Source organism: Globicephala melas, chromosome 6 (assembly GCF_963455315.2).
Source record: "Globicephala melas chromosome 6, mGloMel1.2, whole genome shotgun sequence".
Lineage (NCBI taxonomy): Eukaryota > Metazoa > Chordata > Mammalia > Artiodactyla > Delphinidae > Globicephala > Globicephala melas.
Genome location: NC_083319.1, coordinates 99,928,336 through 99,948,916, shown reverse-complemented (window position 1 = coordinate 99,948,916; position 20,581 = coordinate 99,928,336). Strand labels below are relative to the sequence as shown.

The following is a 20,581-nucleotide window of genomic DNA, read 5'->3' as shown; positions in this document are numbered from 1 at the left end:
GACCAAGAGTCAGCTGCCTAGGACACCTTGGACAAAGCCTTCACTCATCTCTCCATTCATCCCACAGATGTTTATTGGACCCTTACTGTCTTAGCTTGGGGTCCCCCAGAAGCAGAGCCTGAGACAAGGATATCAGTACAAGTAGTTTATTTTAAAGGGGACACGAGAGAGCACGAGAGAGTAAGGCAGCAGGTAAGACAGGAAAAGGAAGGCACCCAAGGAAGGTTCAGGAGCAAACAAGTTCCACTGGGGGTACCCGGAGCACTTACGCACCAGTTCCCATCAGCCATTGGTTAAGAGCTGTTGCCAGGGAACATTAACGCCCCAGCACACCTGCCCTAATGCACAGGGGGTGAAGTGAGCTCGGGATGCCAGTGCTGGCCCTGGGACCAGGAGAAGCAGATTGAAAGTGGAGCCGGTGAGCCAGGGGATGGGCCAGGGCATGGATAACATCTACTACCCCTGCTATGTGCAAAGCATCCTAAGGGCTACAAAGATGGAGAGGATATAGTCCCTGACCTTGAGAAGCTGAAGCGTCTCTGTTTCTCTCCGGTCAAATGGGGAGACCAATCTCTGCCCATCCCACGCAAGGGCTGCTATGAGATCCATTGGTTGGACAGTGCCCTGGAGAATAAACCCTAAAAGCTCATTACAAATGTAGGATGGGGGGTCGGGGGGGCAGCTCCCAGCTTCCAGCACTGTGCTTTTTACTTGCTCTGAGACAAGCCACTCAGAACAACTCTGGTGCGACAGTCTGCATTGCCCTGGTCCAAGAATGGAGTTGCTGCGATTCTCCGTTGAACCTCAACTTTTCTTAAGCATCTCATGTGCCAGTTCCAAACTAGCTTAACAAGACCCAATGGGTTCTTTTTTATATATATATTAATTTATTTATTTTATTTTTATTTATTTTTGGCTGTGTTCGTCTTCATTGCTGCGTGCGGGCTTTCTCTATTTGCGGTGAGCGGGGGCTACTCTTCCTCGCGGTGCGCGAGCTTCTCACGGCCGTGGCCTCTCTTGCTGCAGAACACGGACCCTAGGTACATGGGCTTTGGTAGTTGCAGCACGTGGACTCAGTAGTTGCAGCTCGCGGGCTCTGGAGCTCAGGCTCAGTAGCTGTGGCGCACGGGCTTAGCTGCTCTGCGGCATGTGGGATCTTCCTGGACCAGGGCTCGAACCCGTGTCCCCTGCATCGGCAGGCGGATTCTCAACCACTGCACCACCAGGGAAACCAGCAATGGGTTCTTGAGGTGGGAGAGAGCTGGAAAAGAAATCTCGTGTTCTATAAACCAGGAAGTTCCTGCAAAGGGTCCATAGAGTTGAGATTCTTCTCCGCAATTAGAATAATTTGTGCTAATTCCCATGCCAGGAAGCCATGGACACACACATGCACGTGTACATACACAGATGCACACACGTATGCACACATGCACACATCGGGCACCAACTTCTAAGAAAAAGGAGAGGCTGTCTTATATCCTGAGCATTTAAGGGTCTGATTGAGCAATTTTGTGCCTTTCCTCCCCTCTCCTTGCTAAGAGGGTGATGGGTATCGGGCTCCCCATTTCCAGAGGATGCTGATAAGGAAAGGAGATGCTCTCCCAAGCCCACCGAGTCCCCGTGTCTTAGAAGGGCCCAGGACATCCTCCCAAAGCACACTGACCAAACACCTCCGGTGCTTCTGTCCTGACTCCTGAAAAACCCATCCTGGGCTTCTCAGTGGTCTTGAGGATTAGAAATCCAACTATTTTTATACTGTTTGTCATTTAGGCCATGATTTCTTTTTTAAAATCAGCATTTAGACAAGTTCCTTTTGAAAATGTCCACCTGTCTTAGCTATAGTAAGGGAAAGGAAGTTTTGTCTGTGCCCGGTGCCCAAGAGGAGCAGCGTACCTGGGGGCTGGGGAGGGGGTGGAGGTGAGGCAGCCCCTCCCCTCCTGAGGCTCTCCTGCTAAACCTCTGCTGTGCTCAGACTTGACAGGTATGGGGTCTGGTCCTCAAATGCTGGGCTCATCGCCACCCTCAGGGCACTTCCCTCAGCCCAGTCTCCCTGGGAAGTGCTCTGAACGATAGATTTCCCCCTCTTGCCTTCAAAATGTCCCTGAATCTCTCCCGTCCCCAGAGGCTTCCAGTTTTCTAAGGTGACTTCAGGCTACATGTGACACACCAAGGCACGAAGATGTTTTAGGAGACCTCACGTTTTCACATGGGGTGAGGGGAAAGGTAGGCCACTTCCACAGCAGCCCCAGACCTCTGGGTGATATCTGTGTACGTTAATAATGGTCTTCCCCAGAACGCCTCCTAGAGGAGGGATGGGATGGTCATGATGTCCTAGAAGAGGCACAGGTCAGCACTGCAGGTCCAAGGTCGAAGGGCCTGGGGCCCCCTCCTCCTGGAACATTCTGGGATTCTCCCACTCACTGCTCGTAAGTCTCTGGACAAGTCGTCTGACCTTGGGGACTCAACTTTCTCACCCTTTGGCTTTAGTTTCCTGACTCCCCCACCAGATATTGATTCTGCGGTAGAAATTTTAGGCCCCCAAGGACAGACCAAGGAGGGAAGATTTACGGCCCAGAGGGAGCTTCGCCAATATTCAGCCCAACGCGGGTACGTACCAGCCGTGCTGACCACACTCAGGGAGCCCTTCTACGGCCTGGGCCTTCCCCAGAGCCTTCACTCTGTGCTCTTCCTTCCAGCAAGGACCAGCACCTGTCCATGGGACAAGCTCCGGAGAGACCCTAAAAGCTCTCAAAGCCATCAGTGCCCTCTGCTCGGGGCCGGCGGCAGCTGCCTCAGCTGAGCTCAGGGGCAGCGGGCAGGGGAAGGCGGGCAGGCAGGGCCGCCAGCTCTACTGACGAATCCAAGGCTTTGCGTGCGTCTTTGCCAAGCTGGCCCCAGTCGGGGAGAAAAGACTCCCCGGAGTGAAAGGGAGGGACGGAGAGCCTCCCCACCCTGACCAAGGCTGCCATCAGACTTTCCACACTGCTCTGACCTCACGGGCCCAGGGCCCATCCTCACCCTCAAACCCTCCCTGCGCTCTCACCAGGAGAGAGGCCTGTTTATCACTCTGGGTGGGACCAGAGCCTGTGGGGAATTGAAAAGAAACAGGCGGCTTAGGTTGCTATTGTTTTGTTTAAACAAACTGCTGGCCGGGATGACTTGGAAAGGAATGAGGGGGAGGCTGGGAAGGCAGAGGAGGCCGGGCTGGGCTGGGCTTCAGAGACCTATCTGGGGAGAGTGGCTGCGAGGCCTAGGGCCCTCCCCGCCTCTCCCGGGAGAGAAGGGTATCCAGGGGAGGGGCCTCCGTGCCCCCCGCCCCGTCCTGGCACCCTAGTGACCCCTGGCCACACCCCGGCCTGATACTGAGGGGAAGGGGGCTGTGCTGGGAAGGCCAGGCAGAGGGAGCGCGCTCTGCTGCGTCTGACAGGCTCCTGGACGCTCCTGAGCAGGGGGAGGGAAGGGGCAGGGATGTCAAAGGACGTGAAGGAAACGGAGGGAGGGGGGCTCAAAGTGGGGGGGCGGTCTGTCCTTCTGCAGTCTCCTGCCCCTCCTCCGACCAAAGGTAACCTAGATGGATACAGAGGAGCCTGGGGGGAGGGACGTTCTGGAAAAAAAGGCCCGAAGGGGGTTTCCCTGGTGGCGCAGTGGTTGAGAGTCCGCCTGCCGATGCAGGGGACGCGGGTTCGTGCCTCGGTCCGGGAAGATCCCACATACCGCGGAGCGGCTGGGCCCGTGAGCCATGGCCGCTGAGCCTGCGCGTCCGGAGCCTGTGCTCTGCAGCGGGAGAGGCCACAACAGTGAGAGGCCCGCGTACCACAAAAAAAAAAAAAAAAAAAAGGCCCGAAGTGAGAACAGCCGGAGGGCAGGCTGCCGCCTAAAGAGGAGAATGGTGGGGGAGAGGCTCTGGAATGCGGGGAGGGGCTTACATTTGGTAAAAAGTCAACCACACTAGGGTTTGGGTCACCCAGGTGAGTCTGAGAATCTCCACAGAGAACTGAGAAGAAGCCTCACGCTCCCCCATCCCCATCGCCCCCCATCTCCACCCTGAGCACCTCTCTCGAGGGGAAGGAGCAGGGGCTGCACCACAAGGGCTCAGTGTAAAGGTGGCCAGGGCACACTTAGGTGTCGGCAGAATCAGTGAAGAGCCATGCTAATCACCATCATTAAGGCTATGAAACCCCACACCGAGGGGCCGCAGGACTCCCTGGCATGGCGCCCTGAGCTGTGGCACAAAACCAGGGCCCCAGCTCCAGCGCCTTTCATCTGAGCATCTCCGGGTCCTGCACAAACAGTAATTAGCACCCGCGTCCCCCTGCCCACGCCCCGGGATCACCTCATGATCCCACAGACACTGAGCAGAGGGGAGAAGGGAGGGAAGAGGGAGGAAGAGAAAGAGGGAAACTGAAGCTGTCCCACCGGCCCAGGGTGCTGGGCTGAGTCCGGTCGAGGCTGGGGGAAGTAGCTGCCTCTGAATCAGGGAGTCCGGCCTCCTCCGGCCCTTCCCTGCCCTTCTGGCTGCTCAGGCAGCCGTTGGCCGAGTATTCTGAAGGCCCCAAAGAGAACCCGAGAGGATGGGCAAGCAGTGAGGATGGTCAGCCCCGCCCTAGATCTCACCAGACCCCACAGGCCCCAGAGATGTGTCCTGGGCCCAGCCTGGGGGCACAGATGGTGAGAGTGGGGCAGCCCTTCTGGAAGGGTCCCGTCAGGCTCTCCAGAGATCAGGGGTCCATCCCTCGCCACCAGACCACCCTCAGCAATGTTTGCACCTGTCCTCTCTCCCCAGACCCGCAAGGCACCATTCCAAACCCCACGGCCCGTTCTGGCAGCGCCCCCCAGGACAGCCAGACAGCTTCCTCCTCTTCCAGCCTACTCCCTCCGAGAGGAAGAACTCAGCAGGGCCCACCTGGACTAAGTGTGATGGCATGGCCTCCTGCTGCCCCAGGAGTGACCCTCGCCTGTGCCTGTCTCTTATTTTCAGGGCGCTGACATGAAGAAGGGGAAGATTCAGGGCCAGGAGTTATCACGTGAGTAAGACCCTCCAGCGCCCCTTCCCCCCAGCCAGGGCAGTGAGGGTGATTACAAGAATCACAGCGATACAACTTTATGTGGACGCTTCACAGTGTGCAAAGCGCTCAGCCAGCAGTTTACTTGGACCTTCTGATCTTATCTTCACAACTGCCTTTTAAGGTCGCTGCCATCAATATCTCCATTTTAAAGAGAAGGAAACTGAGGCACAGAACCACCTGCCCCATGTCACACAAACAGTAAGGAATGGAGCCCACAGTAACCTGCAGGGCTCCGCTGGGAGAGAACCCAGAACTAGAACCGCCCCCACTCCATGGGATTGGCAGGCAGCTCTCTTCCCTCTGCCCCCTCTCTCTTTCCCCTGCCCCAGTCCCACCATGTGGCTGCGAGTGGCTGCGTGGACCTCTCTTTTCTCTGATGCTCTCCTCTTCCCACCCCCATTCTCACCATCAGCTCCCCACCTCCCCTCCCTCTGGGATCCCGCCAGCAAGGGCATGCCCTCCACTCAACTTGAAGGGGATGCTCAGGTGGTGAGCTGGCCTCTGGCAAAGGGTTGAGCAAGAAAAACCAACCAAGCATCATGGTTCCATAAAGCAACGCGGACTCGGGCACCAGATGGGCCTGGATTCAAAGCCCAGCTCCACCACTGACCATCGGCCTGACCTCACCTCTCAGAGCCTCAGTTTCCTCATCCAGAAAATGGCCGTGACACCCAACTTACCAAGTTGTGGTGAAGATTAGGGAGATGTCACAGGGAAAGCACTTAGCCAGGACCTGGCCCTGAGACGTGGCTCAGCAAGTGTGTCCCCCTTCCCTTTCTCCTCATCCCTACTTTTGGAGGGAGACCTCTTCAGGAAAGTCCTAGTATGAGGGGGTTGCGTCTCTCTCTCCCCCAAGGATAAATTCTCAGCTGCATAGAACCACTGAGTTCCCTCACTGGTTGGCAGTGTTTGTAAAAAAGCATCAGTTTACCCACATGTACACACACACTGACAGAGACCCTCCAAAACAGCCTCAGCTCCCGTGCCCATCGGCTCCGCCAACACCTGCACCCACCCCAGCGGAGACCCCAATTCACACAAATTCACATGGCTCCTGGCACAGCCTGTGCTGTTCTCATTCTGCGGGCGTGCACACACGCGCGCGCGCACACACACACACACACACACACACATACATCTGCTCTGCAATGCAAAAACCCAGGGAGAAATGAATAGTCAGGAATTCCCCTGGCTGTGGGCACTCCGGAGGCCCCAGTGGCCAGAAGTGCACCACGAGGAACGCTTCCACAGCTCTGAGCAGCAACTGGTTCTTGTCTAACGATCAGGAGAGGGAGGGGGCCCCAGTGTACCGGTACTCCCTCCCCCCAGCATCCTCCTTGCAAACACTTCATCCCCACCCACCCCCAGGAAGATGCTTGGCTCCTTGGAAAGGGAGATGAAGGGAGCAAAGGGGGGGAGGAAGAGGCCCACGCTCTTGGAAGGAGGCCCAGCTGGAATGGCCCGCGAAAGTCGGCCTGCAAAACCCCAAGGCCCTGCATAGACTTGGGGGAAGGATGAGAGATGTCCCCACCCCGCATCTCCCCCGAAAAAGAGTACCTCCCGCACAAAGAGCGAAAGGAAGGGAGATAGGCATTCTCCTCCGGAAGAGCCTGCGTCGGCTCCCGGTGCCCCGAGCACCCAGATCCTACAGCTTCCATGATCAAACCTTTGAACCGAGTCCCACCCACCCCCGTAACCACTTCCAGATCCTCCGGATCCAGCCAAGAAATTGGCTTCTTTGGGGATTGAGTTCATAAGGAAATGCTGAAAAAATAAATAAAAATCTCCTGCCAAAAACACTCGCAGAGGAAGATGAGTTTCTCTTGAGGGAGGACATCCATCAGGACAGACTAAAGCAAAAAGAGGACAACGCCAACACCCGCTGGCCCAGGAAGGCCCAAGAGCCCGGCCAGCGCCCAAGACCTTCAACCAGCCCATACCACCTCCTCCCGCCACCCCAGATAATGTGCTTCTTAAATGAAGCTGCTGAAGACGAGATCCTGCCAAAGATAAATCCTAGTGGTTTGCAGTGGGTGGGACCCCAGGAGGGGTCCGTGAAAAGGACCAAGAATGATTCTGTTTCCCCCTGCCCAGAATAGCCAGGAACCCCTGGGTACTGTGGGATGTGGAGCGGTGGGCTCCATTTTTCTGGATACCCTGGATACCCATGAGGGTGCTCTCTCATTTTTCTACCCACAGCCTACCAGCCTCCTTCCCCACCAGCACAAAGTGGCTTCCATCGCTACCAGTTCTTCGTCTATCTTCAGGAAGGAAAGACCATCTCTCTCCTTCCTAAAGAAAACAAAACTCGAGGTAAGGCCTTCCCATCCTTCAAAGCCAGGATGAATTCTGGGGTGGAAGTGGATGCTTCGTGAATTCATGGGGAAGTCAGGACCTTGACCATACCCGTGAGCCTTGCAGGTGGAGTCAAAGGGTGGTGTTTCTTGAGAATAAACCGGGATGAGTGTCTTCAAAGAGATGTTGGCATCAGATATGGTCTCCCCCCAGAAGTTCCATCGTCCTAGATGGTGGCTTCAGCGGGATGGGTGGATCTATAAGGCAGAGTCCCAAAGGGAGTAATTGGAGCCTAAGAGAGAAGCATCTCCCCCAGTAGTTTCTTTTTTTTTTTTTTAATTAATTAATTTATTTTTGGTTGCATTGGGTCTTCTTGCTGCGCACGGGCTTTCTCTAGTTGCGCAAGCGGGAGCTACTCTTCATTGCAGGGCGCAGGCTTCTCATTGCGGTGGCTTCTCTTGTTGCGGAGCACGGGCTCTAGGCGCACAGGCTTCACTAGTTGTGGTACACGGGCTCAGTAGTTGTGGCGTGAGGGCCTAGCCGCTCTGCGGCATGTGGGATCTTCCCAGACCAGGGCTCGAACCCGTGTCCCCTGCATTGGCAGGCGGATTCTTAACCACTGCGCCACCAGGGAAGCCCTCCCCCAGTAGTTTCAAATGGCATGTGCAGGCAGCTACCCCACACCACTTCTGCAGGTAATTGTACCCTAGAGTTGAGTCTGATCTGGGCAAGAGGGCCATGGAATGCCACCCTGCCGGTCTGTCTTCAATGGTCGTTAATTGCTCTGTGCCATCTCAGTGGTGGGGTGAAGACTTCCTTGGCCATGCCCCCTCCATTGGCTTCTCTGAACAACCTTCCCGGCACTCTTCAGAGGACCCATTTCCCATAGCTTCCCAATGGCTAACCCAGGCTGCTTGGCCTTGGTCCTCCTACCACCAGAGCTGGGGAGCTGGGGAGCCCAGGACACCTGGCTCCTGCAGTGCCGATACCACAGGTGACTCACCTGACCCCGTGTGGGCCATGCTCCCTCTCTGAGCCTTAGGTTTCTCTTCAAGAAAGTGGAAACTATAGTAATCCCTGTGCACTCTATGACCCACCCCCCCTCCCTCCCCCCAGATGAGGGAAGGAAGAGAATGCGGAATGCACAAATGCCAACTTGGGAGCACAAAGGGCACATCCCCCAGGCTGCCAGGAGGGTGGGTGGGTGTCATCAGCCATTTCCTCTCACCCAGTGACCCTAACCAACCTCCACCCACTGGGAAGCCGGAGAAAGTACTGTTACAAGCCTACTGCCCCAGGCCCCGGAGGAGAGGAGGGGAGCATGGAGCCCTTCAGATGTGCTGAGCAGGGGCCGCCAATCACAGGAGGCTCTGGACTGCCCTAGAAGCGGAGTTGGTGCAACGTTTCCACTGCTGAACCTTTCCCCAGGTGCCCCCAGCACCTTGCCAATCTGTAAATCTGTTTAAATGGCTCTGCCCAAGACACCCTTTCAAGTCTGGATACAAAGAGAGAAAGGAAAGAAAAACGTATCTTGCCCAGGCGAAGATCAATTTCTCCAAGTCCCTGGGTCCCTGTCTCATCATGAAGCCCCTTCCGCCAGTCCAAGCACTGTGATCTCCGGGGGCTGGAAACTAGCACCTCAGCCCACGATGCTTCCCCACACGTGTGGGAGTCGCATAAACTAGGGCAGTACCTCCGATCACCACGTTAAACGTCAGGGTCACAACAGTCCCCTGAAGGCGCCTCCGTAGGACCGAGTGCTCTCCGAGGGCGGGATGGAGGGGGAAGGAGCGTTAGGTGATGCCTGGAGGAGCAGTGAAAGGGGCAGAGGAGGAAAAGGGGCGTGTGCACCAGAGACCTTTTCCACCCCTGCCATGGCTCGTCCTCCTGAGCCATGGGTGCTTTTCCTATGATATCAACAGCAGGCAGGGAAGCTGGAGACCCATCGGGCCTGAAACTCATTGTTAGTCCCTGTGGATCTTAGCCCAGACTATGGTTGGTTGTGCACTCCCATGGCCACCCCCCTTCCATCTACGTGAAAACTTAGGAACCGGACTTGCCCCTGGGCAGAGTCCCTTTGGCTTCCATGCTGTTTCGTTTGCTGCCAGAAATGGAGATGATAAAATTATTCTCACGGATGAAAGCTCTGGCCGGGGTTCCAGCCATACCACGTGACGCCTTCCACGCACCCCGTACTAAGGGCTTTGGAGAGAACACAATCCAGGGCACAGGGAAAGCTCCCTGCCTTCAAGAGACTTACGATCTCCTTTGGAAACACTTAAATAATGATGCAGAGCGGCGTATAATTAAGCACTTAATTGCGTTTCTGGCTGTACGGACAACTGGAGATCACGTGGACTTAGGGGCAGTCCTGTCCCTTCCCAGGATCCCTTTCCCTCCAGGATGACACACCCTCTTCAGCCAGGAAGAGTGAAAGGTATTTTCCTGCAAGGTGAGGATATGTTGATTTCCAGTCTCTAGCTAGTGATTTGACTTTTAAGCAAGTCAGCTAATGTCTCTGGGCCTCAGGTTCCTCCTCTAGAAAATGAGGGGTTGGATCTAGATGATCTACAAATCCACATGATCCTGAGGCTACCTGGAGGAGGCCGGGCGTGGGCCAGGAGGAGAGTGAAGGAAAAAGGGAGCGCTGGGCTGGGGAAACTGCAGAGGCAAAGATTGTTTTAAAAAGTGAGAAGGAGGCCCCCTGTGATGGTTATGAAAGGAGAAAGTGGGAGAAGGCTGTGGAGGATCTCAGAAGCTCGGCACAGCTGTGACTTTGGTGGGTGCCCTGGAGAGCTGCTGGAGATTGCTCGCGGGAGAAGTAACATTCAAAAGCCACTCTTTAGAGATGACGGCGCTGGAGTGGTAGGCAGGATGGACCAGAGCGAGAGGACAGGAGGCCTCCAGAGGCCTAGAGACGTGTGGTGTGGATGAACCCAAGGGGCGACTGTAACAGCAGAAGCAGCCTATGCGCAATGGCGGAATTCCAAAGGCCTTGGCGGTCTCTGAAGCACCTGCACGGTGCTGGGGGGTCTCCAGCTGCGCCAGGCTGGACCAGCACTCAGGAGGCCAGGATGAGGAGCCCTGAAAAGAAATGTGGACCCTGGGGCTTACTTTGATCTAGTTTCCTTTTTTTTTTTTTTTTTTTTGCGGTACGCGGGCCTCTCACTGTTGTGGCCTCTCCCGTTGCGGAGCACAGGCTCCGGACGCGCAGGCTCAGCGGCCATGGCTCACGGGCCCAGCCGCTCCGCGGCATGTGGGATCTTCCCGGACCGGGGCACGAACCCGTGTCTCCTGCATCGGCAGGCGGACTCTCAACCACTGTGCCACCAGGGAAGCCCTGATCTAGTTTTCTTTCCATGGAGGGAGGTGGGGAGTCCCAGGGTATGCGTGCCATAGCCAGCCTTGGTTAGGTGAGCCCTGGATGAACGAGCAGGAACAACGTCCGGAGGCTGCAGGCGAGAGGTCAGTATGCAGGAGCCCAGCTAGAAGGGCACCCATGGAGGGTGGTTAACTTGACCCAGTCCTGCGGGGTTGCCTCTCTCTCTGGGACTTAGTCGTGTATGACAAGTTTAGGATGAGAAGGGAACATGAGATTATTCTCATTGAACTTGTATGACTGTGTTGGGGGTCGGGGTGGGGGAGGTGGAATTGCTCAGAACCGGGGACTGAAACCCTCTCCCGGATTCCTCTTTGTCCTGTGACCCCAGGATGACATACAAGGGGTCAGCAAATGGAAGATCTTGACATTCAAACTCTCACCATGTGACCTTGGACAAGCCACCTCACATCTCTGGGCCTCAATTTCTCCATCATCAAGACTAGGGGTTGGACTACTTGGTCTACCAGTGAATGACCCTGAACAGATTTGCTCCCAGCTCACCGAGCTCTCCCACCTTCGAGTTCTGCCAGACAAATTAGGGTGTGACTCACCCTACCAACCCCACACGCTTTTGAGTAGAGGTCTTCGATCAGATACGGGGCCACCGGGACCACAGCAGGGACGTTGGAAGCGGATTTGGAGCCACCTCGCTCCTAGTTTATAAAATCCTGCCTTTCAAATCCACAGCTCCTTCCTCCCCGTTCCGTTTTCCCCACCACGCTTGGCATGGTTCACCAATGCCCTCTGCGTTCATTCAGATGACGCTAAGTGTCAAGTATGAGGCCCCGTTCTAGGCGCTGTGGGTACAGAAATACATCCCTGCTGCCGTGGATGTATGGAGTCACCTGGTGGAGCTCTGCAGATACTAGGAGCTCACAGAGAGAGTGGAGGGAGATAGTCACATAGCTTAAGCAAGACCGCATCCCAAATGGGGGAGAACACTGAAGCCGACAGAACCTGAACTGGTGCCCTCTGACAAGGGCTGGCCCAGTTTCACTATTTGTCCCTAAGGCGACACTTCACCTTCCCAAATTTGGAGCTGTGGCATTACCTCGGGCCTGTAATACACTGGACTTGCACCCTCGACCTCCAAGTTAACTCCCCTCCCCCACGCCCAATCCCCCTGCTCCCGCCCTCCACAGCCAAAGCCTAGAATAAGGCCTCTGGGCTCATCTGGGATTCACGATGTTTCCTCTACACATCTTCCTCACAGCAGCCTTGGATTTGTCCTCCAGACTTCCAGGTTCTAGAGGAACCAGCCGAATGCTTTGAGGGGCCATGTCTGAAGAGGGTCCACACTCACTGCGTTGGTTCACACCCTTCCGAACCACACGCTGCCAGGATGCCCACTGACTCCTGCTTCTTCATTCACGTCAACCTGCCCACCTTCTCACTCAACAGTTGATTTGCTTCTGCCGGCCGACCCGGGCAGAACATTTTCCCCCTTCCCCCAAACCGGGACCGCCTTCCCACCTTCAGGACACCAGTCTGTGGCGCCTTTCAAAACTACGCCACAGGGCCACCTTCTCTCAGTCGGCGACCCTACCCTGCCCTCTCCTGCTCCTCTCACAGGCTCACAAAACACCCTGTTGTACGCCCTCAGTTACCTGCTTTTCTCTCTTCTGTATTTCTTTACATTTTTCTCTTGCCTGGGTCCTACTTCCACCATGAGACCAGAGAGATTCCTGGAGGGAAGAGCTCACCTCTATCTTTTCTTTTGTTGCTTTTAGTATTTATTTTTTTATTTTTATTTTTTTGGGCTGTGTCGAGTGTTAGTTGTGGCACAGGGAATCTTTCATCGCGGCACGCAGGCTCTTCGTTGCGGTGCGGGGCTTCTCTCTAGTTGTGGCACGCGGGCTCCCTGACCAGGGATCGAACCCGTGTCCCCTGCACTGGAAGGCAGATTGGTTACCACTGGACTACCAGGGAAGTCCCCGAGCTCACCTCTGGTCTTACGTTCCCTTTTTTGCCACCTGTTTCTGGGCTCAGCCCACTGTGGACTTTATTTTTTATTTTTTTAAAAGATTTTTTTGATGCGGACCATTTTTAAAGTCTTTATTGAATTTGTTACAATATTGCTTCTGTTTTGTTTTCTGGTTTTTTGGCCCCGAGGCACATGGGATCTTAGCTCCCCGACCAGGGATCGAACCTGCACCCCCTGCACTAGAAGGCGATGTCTTAACCACTGAACTGCCAGGGAAGTCCCCACTGTGGACTTTGAATCAATAAGTGTTTGTATAGGGGACACACCCACGTGTGCCCATTCAACACACACACACACACACACACACACACACGGATCTGCACATTCTCACATGCCACATTCACAAACACACCTCACGGTCAAGTTCCTTTAACACCTGCGTAGGCAGCCGCTTCTGTGAGCACCGTGCCCACAAATGACGATTTCGGTGTCCACACCCTCCCTGTCCCAACGCCGAGCCAGCGGGGCCGCGCACGCCCAGCCTCTCCGCCAGCCTGCCCTGCCCCTCCCGGACCTGCCCCTTGCCCGACCGTGTGGGGTGGGCAGCACAGCGGCCACTGTTCCCCAGGGCAAAGGAGGAGACCGGAGCCCAGAACAGTGAGTGGCTTGCCTGACCGAGGGTCTGCAGTTAATAGCAGGTTCACTTCCTTCTGCTTTCCGGGGCAAAAGGCTCTTTGCAGCCGTTTCACCCACATTCCCTCTCCCCCAACCCCGACCACCAGATTTCTGGGCCCTGGTGTGGGGACGGAGAGGGAGCAAAGCTGTCCCACTGCCTTGGGTGGCCTCAGCGACACACCCACACACCCCTCCCCTGGAGGAGGGCTGTAGTCCAGCGCCGCATGGGGACCACGAGTCCCGGGAGCTGTGGCCTGTGCCGTGCCTCACCTCAGCGCCTCGCCCAGGGAGATCACGAGCCCGCGTCACGCTCCTCAAGGGTGAGCCAGGGGAATCCCCTCCATGCCACAACTCAATCCAGAAGCCTGTCGAAGGCTGTGAGTGAGCCCAGAACCGTGCCGCAGAGCCAGGGGAGCCAACAGGCCACGCCAGGCTCGGTCTCGCCTCCATAGGCTGGCCTCGGGGACCTGTAGAGGGACTGCTCCTTGCAGAATGGGATGGGGGAGCGGGGGCGGGCAGAGGAGGGTCCCTGGGCTCCGGACCAGGCAGCGAGAATCTGCTCCCCAGCACCACAGGCAGCTGAACTGAACAGCTTCTGGGCGAGCCACCCACCCACAGGGGTCAGAGAGGAGGGACAGGCGGAGACTTGCCACGTAGTGGGCTTGAAGTCCTGCTTGTGGCGTCTAAAGGCCTGCGGGGCACCGTGGGTGATTGAGATAAGGGGCGCCGTGGGGAAATGTTTGAAAGCACGGGCCGAGGGCGTGAAGGCAGCCGAGCTCCAAGCAGCGTCAACAGTAGGAGGCAGCACGCGGAGCGACCAAGGCTGGGAGGAAATCCACCAGGCCTGGTGGCAGTGAGGAGAGGCACAGTGCAGGCCAAGCAGCAGGGAAGGGGGCCCCGCCTGGAGACCAGCCCAACCCAAACACACACAACACACACAGACACAAACACATGCAGCCCACTGCCGAACAGCCCCTCTCCCGCCCCCCATGACCTCCCATGGTGGTTCACCTGGCCAGGCCCCAGGAGCCCCCGGGGCCCAGCCCCTGAGTCACCGTGTGGGCTTGTGTCAGGCAGCCCTCTTCTGCCTCCGAAGCGCCCCACCCACCTGGCAGAGCGGGTAGGACTGGGGGCCTGGCAGCGGCCCAGATGGGGGCAGCTGTCAGACAGGCGCCCTGGCTAGGAACCGCCTGCCATCTCCACAGGCCCCAGGCAGCCCTCTTCCAGAACATGCCCCAGTCGATCCCAACATCAACTGCCCAAATCTGTATTGAACAGGTCATCGGGAAACCACAGAAAATCCCCAAATTTCACCCGCAACTCCAGCCAGCCGTCACCACCACCAAATGCTGGAATTGATAACTGGGGGCGAAATGGACCGTTTCGAGTCTCCACTCTTCTCGCTCCCTTCCCCACCCCTGCCCCCAGCCACAGGGTGGAGGGAGGAGGCCTGGGTGATCCACTTACTGGATAGTTAGGAATGGCACTTCCGCTCTCCAGCTCTCCTGGGTTCTCCTCTCCAGAGGAGCCGGAGGTAACCCCTCCCCACCTCGGAAAATCCCCCTGGCATCCCCCCGCCAACCTCACTCCCGCCAAAGTCAAAGTAGTCCCCTCGGCCCCAAGCCTCTCGAGCCAGCGGGATCAGCCCCTCAGCAAATAGCCTCCAGAAGTAATTGGATGTGATGGAACGAGGGCTTTTCAGCTCCTGAGTGGAAGTCTCTGGATGTCATTTAATGGCACAAAAAATAAAAGGCTCGGGCCTCCCGCCCACCACCGCCAGGACATCATTAATCTCAGCAGAAAGGCATCAGCACTCCCATCACCGCAGCCAGCCCCACGAAGCGTCAGACAAATTACAGACCTGAGCCGGGCGCTCAGCGGGACGCTTATTAGGCTGGTGTTCCGTTTTTATCTTTTCTTCAGGGCCACTGTCCCCTGCCAGGAAGCACTTGTGTCCCTGCACAGGGGGAGGGCAGGGGGAGGGCAGGGAGAGGCCAGGGAAGAGCCTGGCTGCCTTGGTTAGACGCAGCTCCCGGCCTGGGGTGACAGGGCGGCCCCAGGCCAGGCGCCGGGCACCGTGAGTCCCAGCAGAGGCTGAGGGGACCCATCCGAAGGCTTAGAACCCACCCCTTGTTCCCAGCTCACCCAAATGGGGGCCTCCCTCCCAGCGAGAGGGGGACGCTTGAGGGCCCACTGAGGACCAGATGACAAGTCAGGTGGGAGCAAGGACACAAGGGAACGCTGTCCTGTGCTGTTGGAAGTCTTAAGAGTAGGACTGCTGGAGAGACTCCAGGACCACTGCTGGGTCAGGACCTCGTCTGCCAGGGTTGCACGCTGTGCTGCTGGCTGAGGCCACCCTGCGAAGGCCTAGCTTCTTATTAGTCCATTGTTAATTGTCCTATATTATAAACTCGTAGAGGGCAGGAGTGGCGCCTGGATAAAGCCACCCTCCCCCATGCCTGGCAGACCCCGGAAGCAGCTGTCAGTGTTGGGGGGCCTGGATCCCAGGGTCTGAGATTTCCCTCCAGCTCAGAGCTTCTGAATTCTAGCCCAGGTGCTGTCTACCCAGCTCTCCCGAATCCTGGGGTGGCTGGGGGTTGCTAGACTGGGTGTAGCATCCCCTTCTCAGTCTCTTGGATGCCTCTTAACCCTGATAGGCCCAATGGGAGTGGTCCAGCCCGTGTGATGAGCCACTCCCAAGCAGTGGTAAGCCAGCCCCACAGATCTGGGAGGCCGGGGATGAAGAGATGAACTGTTCAGGAGCTGTCCCAGGGCCATTCCCGAACATTCCAGCCTTGCAGTCCCCAGGACTCAAACTCAGAGGATGAGTCTCTATGAAGCCTCCCTCCCAGTTGTTGATGACAGGGGTCATTCACCCCCTCCCAGTGTCTCGTAGAGATCGGGCTCAGAACACCCACTCCCCACGGCTTTAGATGAGGTGACCTAACTTCCCCTGCTCCCCGCCTCCGGGCCCAGGTCTGGAACATCTCTAACCTCTAACATCTTCCCCATCAGTACCGGCCAGTAAGTGAGCAAATGGCCTCTGCGTATGGCTTAGCTGGATGGAAGCAGCACCCCCTAGGGTTGTGCAGGGACCCACCTGGACATCATATGCGGTAACCCTGCCCTGAAGAGCCCAGGCCTCTGTGTTCCAGCCACTGGCTCAGGAGACACCCTCCTCCTTCCTCCCTGTGGCCGGAGGCCTCCTGCCAGAGAGGCCTTTGAAGTGTACTCACCACTCCTGCCCTCATCCCAGGAAGAGCCCATCCAGGGTGGGTCCAGGGTACAAGGGAAGTGGCCCGAGCACAGGCAGCAGCGCCGCCCTCTTCCTGCATGGCAGCAGACCCCTGCAGCTCAGGGACCCGGGCAGTGCCATACAGGATGGGGCTTTCCACAGAAAGCGGCGACCGCAAAAGCCACAGCCTCCAAACTCCTCGTCTCTCCCCACATAGCCCTGAGGGCCTGACTCACCCCTCTTCCTTCTAGAACTTGCACAGGGTCAGTTCCTCTTGCCCTCTGTGGCAGGAAACGGAGGTGTAAGGAGTCACGGCTAAACCAGGGGAGGAGGCCGCAGAGGCTAGCAGCCAGGCGGCACTTGGGCCCCGTCTCCCGAGCGATGGGGCGGGCTTGCGGAGCTGCCCAAGGACCCCAGCGTTGTTGGAAATGGGACCCGGAAGCAGCTGCAAGGCCCCCCGGGCACTCCTAGCTCAATCAAGAGAGCAGACTGCTGGGAGAGGGGAGCAAGGTCTCCCTGGGTGCAGGGGATTTCTTTCCGTCAACTTGCTCTGATCTCATGATGAGTTTCAATTCCCTCCCTGCCACCAGGTTCCTTCCTGCCCTGCTCCGTGGGGAAGGCCCCCTTGTCCCCGTGCCCGCCATGCGCCAGTTCACCCATGACCTTTTCCCTGGTATGCAGGCACACACACATGCACATATACAAGCATGCACACACACACACGCACACGCACACACACACACACACACTTTCCCAGGGTCGTGTTACTACAATTCTTTTCCAGTCCGCTGGGTGCCCTGGGTGCAAAGGCCACAGCCAGGCGAGTACCTGCTCCCTCCTTTCTCCCTCCCTCCCTCCATCCCATTCTAGTGGAAAATCCCCAGCATTGGGTCCTACAGCCCAGCAGCAGCCCATCCCATGCAGCCCTTCCCCCAAGAGAACTCCCGAAGCACCTATTTTCTAGGCCCTCAAAGGCCCAATTTGAATGCACAACCACATTCACAATTACAGCCAGATAAGACCTGAGGGAACCCGTAGAGGTCCTCTCCCCCATCCATGCCCCTGAGAAGCTTCCGCACCGGAACCTGGTCTTGTTTCCCAAACCCTGGGCCTCAGGCACCCTCAGCACCACCATCCCATCTGTGCACTAGGAATAAATATAGTCTCCCCTTGTGAGGATTAAGTGAATATGTGTGGAGTTCCTAGAACTGTGCCTGGCACATAGGAAGCACTATATCCATGTTATTGCTATTATTATTATTATTATTATCATTGTTTTGTTTCTTTGGTTTAAAAATTGTCCTCTCCTTGAGACCATCTTTGAAATGCAAACAGCTGGGGGTGTGGGAGGGTGGCAGGTAGAGGGGATTTGCCTTCTTCATTGCTAAAAATGGAGGTGGGTGTAGACCAAGGACCACAGGTGGGTAAAGGGGCGGCTCAGGGAGGAATCTAGGCTGCCAGCCCCTCACTTCCTGCTCTCCGTGTGTTAGAGATTACTGTTCTCCATTGGTTCAGGCTATATCAGCCGCTGTCTAGCTCTACTCCAGGCAGGCTCTACCCCTAGTACTCCCTCCAGCCAGGGAAGGCTGCTAGATTTTAGGGGGAAAAAACCCAGGGGGCGGGCAGTGATGGTGATAAATAAATAAATAAATACAGGATGTCCAATTCAATTTGCTAGTATAAGTATGGCCCAGGCAATATGTGGGACATACTTACACTAACAGAGTATTTGTTGCTCCTCTGAAATTCAAGTTGAACTGGGCAACCTGTATTTTACCTGCCAACCATCCACCGAGGGTGCCTGAGGCCCAGGGTTTGGGAAACAGGAGCATGGGAATGTGCCTCTGACCGCCTCCCTCAGCCTCTCCCCCGTGCCTGGGGCCTCGCTCTCCTTGCCCTGCTGCTAGGCCTGTTCACACTTGTCCCAGAAGATGCACCTCCCCTTATGCCCCTGTGTTCTCTTCCCCCGAGGAGGCCCCCTCTGACCTGGGCACCCACTGGACTTCCCCAGGGTCCAGGCCGGGAATGTCTCGCCCACACTCCGCTCCCCTCCAGGATCCAGGTCTTCAGGGCAGGGAGAAGCAGCCTGGCCCTATGCCCTGCCTCTCACCTCTGCCACAGCCAGGGAAGGAACCCTGTCGCACAAGGTCTCCTGGGACTCCGGGGGAGGTGGCCGGGCCTCTGGGGAGGAGATTGGAAGAACGGCATAGACGCTTCTGCCAAGCTCAGCCCCGGCAACTGGGCTGACCAGGTATGAAGAAAAGAAGCATTCAGGCCTCAGTCAGGAGAGCCTGCAGGAAAAGAGGGGTGGCTGGAGAAAATGGGCAGCCAACCTGACTGGGCATTTCCTTTCTGCGTACGAGTGAGAAGGCAGAGTTCTGCCAAATAAAGTCCTGGAGAAACTGACCAAAGGCCATCCCTGTTGTCCTCCAGGAAGCGTCCTTCCCAGACGCTGCTAACATCCAGAGACTGCCCCTGCAGCCAGGAGCCAGAGGGCACCCCTCAGACCGATGGCCACGGCCGCCTCCTCCTCTCTCTGCTCCCCACAGCTGGCCTCCCTCTCAGGCCTCTTCCAGCTCTGAAGTCCACGGTTCTCTCTCACTACTTCCCTGTGGTCTGTTTGTCCTTCCAGGCTCTTGGAATATGGACAGATTTCTGAGCCGCTTCCACCTGGGCGAACCTGAAGCCAGCACCCAGTTCATGACCCAGAATTACCAGGACACGCTGCATCACCAGGCTCCGGGAGGAAGCAGTGAGCCCAAGGACAAACCCGAACCGAGATAACGGCCCACCAGACCTCAGGCTTCACGTTGCAGGTGTGTGCACAGTACTCACCACCCGTGGTCTGTGTATAGAACCCACTCCGGCTATGAAACCCTTTCTCTTCCGAATAAAAAAAAAAAAAAAGTCATCCAGGGCTTAATGGTTGGATGTTCTGTTTCCAAACCTGTCCTCCTTCTAAAACCAAGAGGAGGAAATCAATTGATGTTCAGCACTGGGGCCTGGGGCATTCCTGTAAATGCAAGTGGTGGGGTGGCAGGGGAAGTGGGGTGGGAAGGATGGACAGGCGGGCGGGGGGGATCTCTAGCCCTGAAGGATCACTGAGGCACCGTGTGACCTTGAGCAAGTCACTTATCCTCTCTAAAATTCTGCTTCCTCAGGTGTGAAATTGAGGAAGAAGAGGCAGGGGGTGGTTGGTTTATCACCATGGTCCTTTCCAGCTCTGACATTCATTTAACAAACATTGTCAGCACCTGGTGTGTGCCTGACCTCCTGCCAGGTGCTGGGGTGACATGTATGACCAGGGCAGGCCCAACAGGAGGCTTGCTTCTTGGAGCTTCCAGACTACTACAGGAGGGCAAACTTTATCAGATGACCACAAGCAAATTCCAGCAAATGTGGCAAGTGTTCTAAGGTGTAAAGGCGACGCGCTTTGTGATGGGGGGTGGGGGGTGGTAAAGCTCAAAAAGCCCTCTTCTTGGGCTTCCCTGGTGGCGCAGGGGTTAAGAATCCGCCTGCCAATACAGGGGACACGCGTTCGAGCCCTGGTCTGGGAAGATCCCACATGCCGCGGAGCAACTAAGCCCGTGCACCACAACTACTGAGCCTGCACTCTAGAGCCCGCGAGCCACAACTACTGAAGCCCCTGCGCCTAGAGCCCGTGCTCCACAACAAGAGAAGCCACAGCAATGAGAAGCCCGCTCGCCACAACTAGAGAAAGCCCGCACGCAGCAACGAAGACCCAGGGCAGCCAAAAATAAATAAATAAAAAATAAAAATAAATAAAAGAAAACTGCCTGCTGACTTAAAAAACAAAAGCTCTCTTCTTCCTGAGGAAGTGATGTTTAACTTCAAGGCTGAGAAGTGGGGTAGGGGTGAATGATGAGTGGGGACAGGGGGCAAAGAGGAGAAATGACACCTCCAAGCCCCCGTGACTGATGGGGGCAATGAAAGGCCAAAATCATGGCCACCTGGACAGATAGACAGACAAGAACAAGCCAGGC

General features: G+C 56.5%; 1 protein-coding gene across 1 annotated transcript in view; it reads left to right on the top strand.

The window, feature by feature from the left end:
* Window positions 1-19,459, top strand: part of PEBP4 (phosphatidylethanolamine binding protein 4) — a 212,760-nt gene extending 193,301 nt beyond the window's left edge. The window contains exons 5-7 of the mRNA XM_060300032.1: window positions 4,979-5,024; window positions 7,266-7,379; window positions 19,210-19,459. Of these exons, the coding sequence (XP_060156015.1) occupies window positions 4,979-5,024; window positions 7,266-7,379; window positions 19,210-19,361 (312 nt within the window). The 3' untranslated portion in view covers window positions 19,362-19,459. The remainder of the gene's footprint in view (window positions 1-4,978; window positions 5,025-7,265; window positions 7,380-19,209) is intronic.
* Window positions 19,460-20,581: the final 1,122 nt, after the last annotated feature.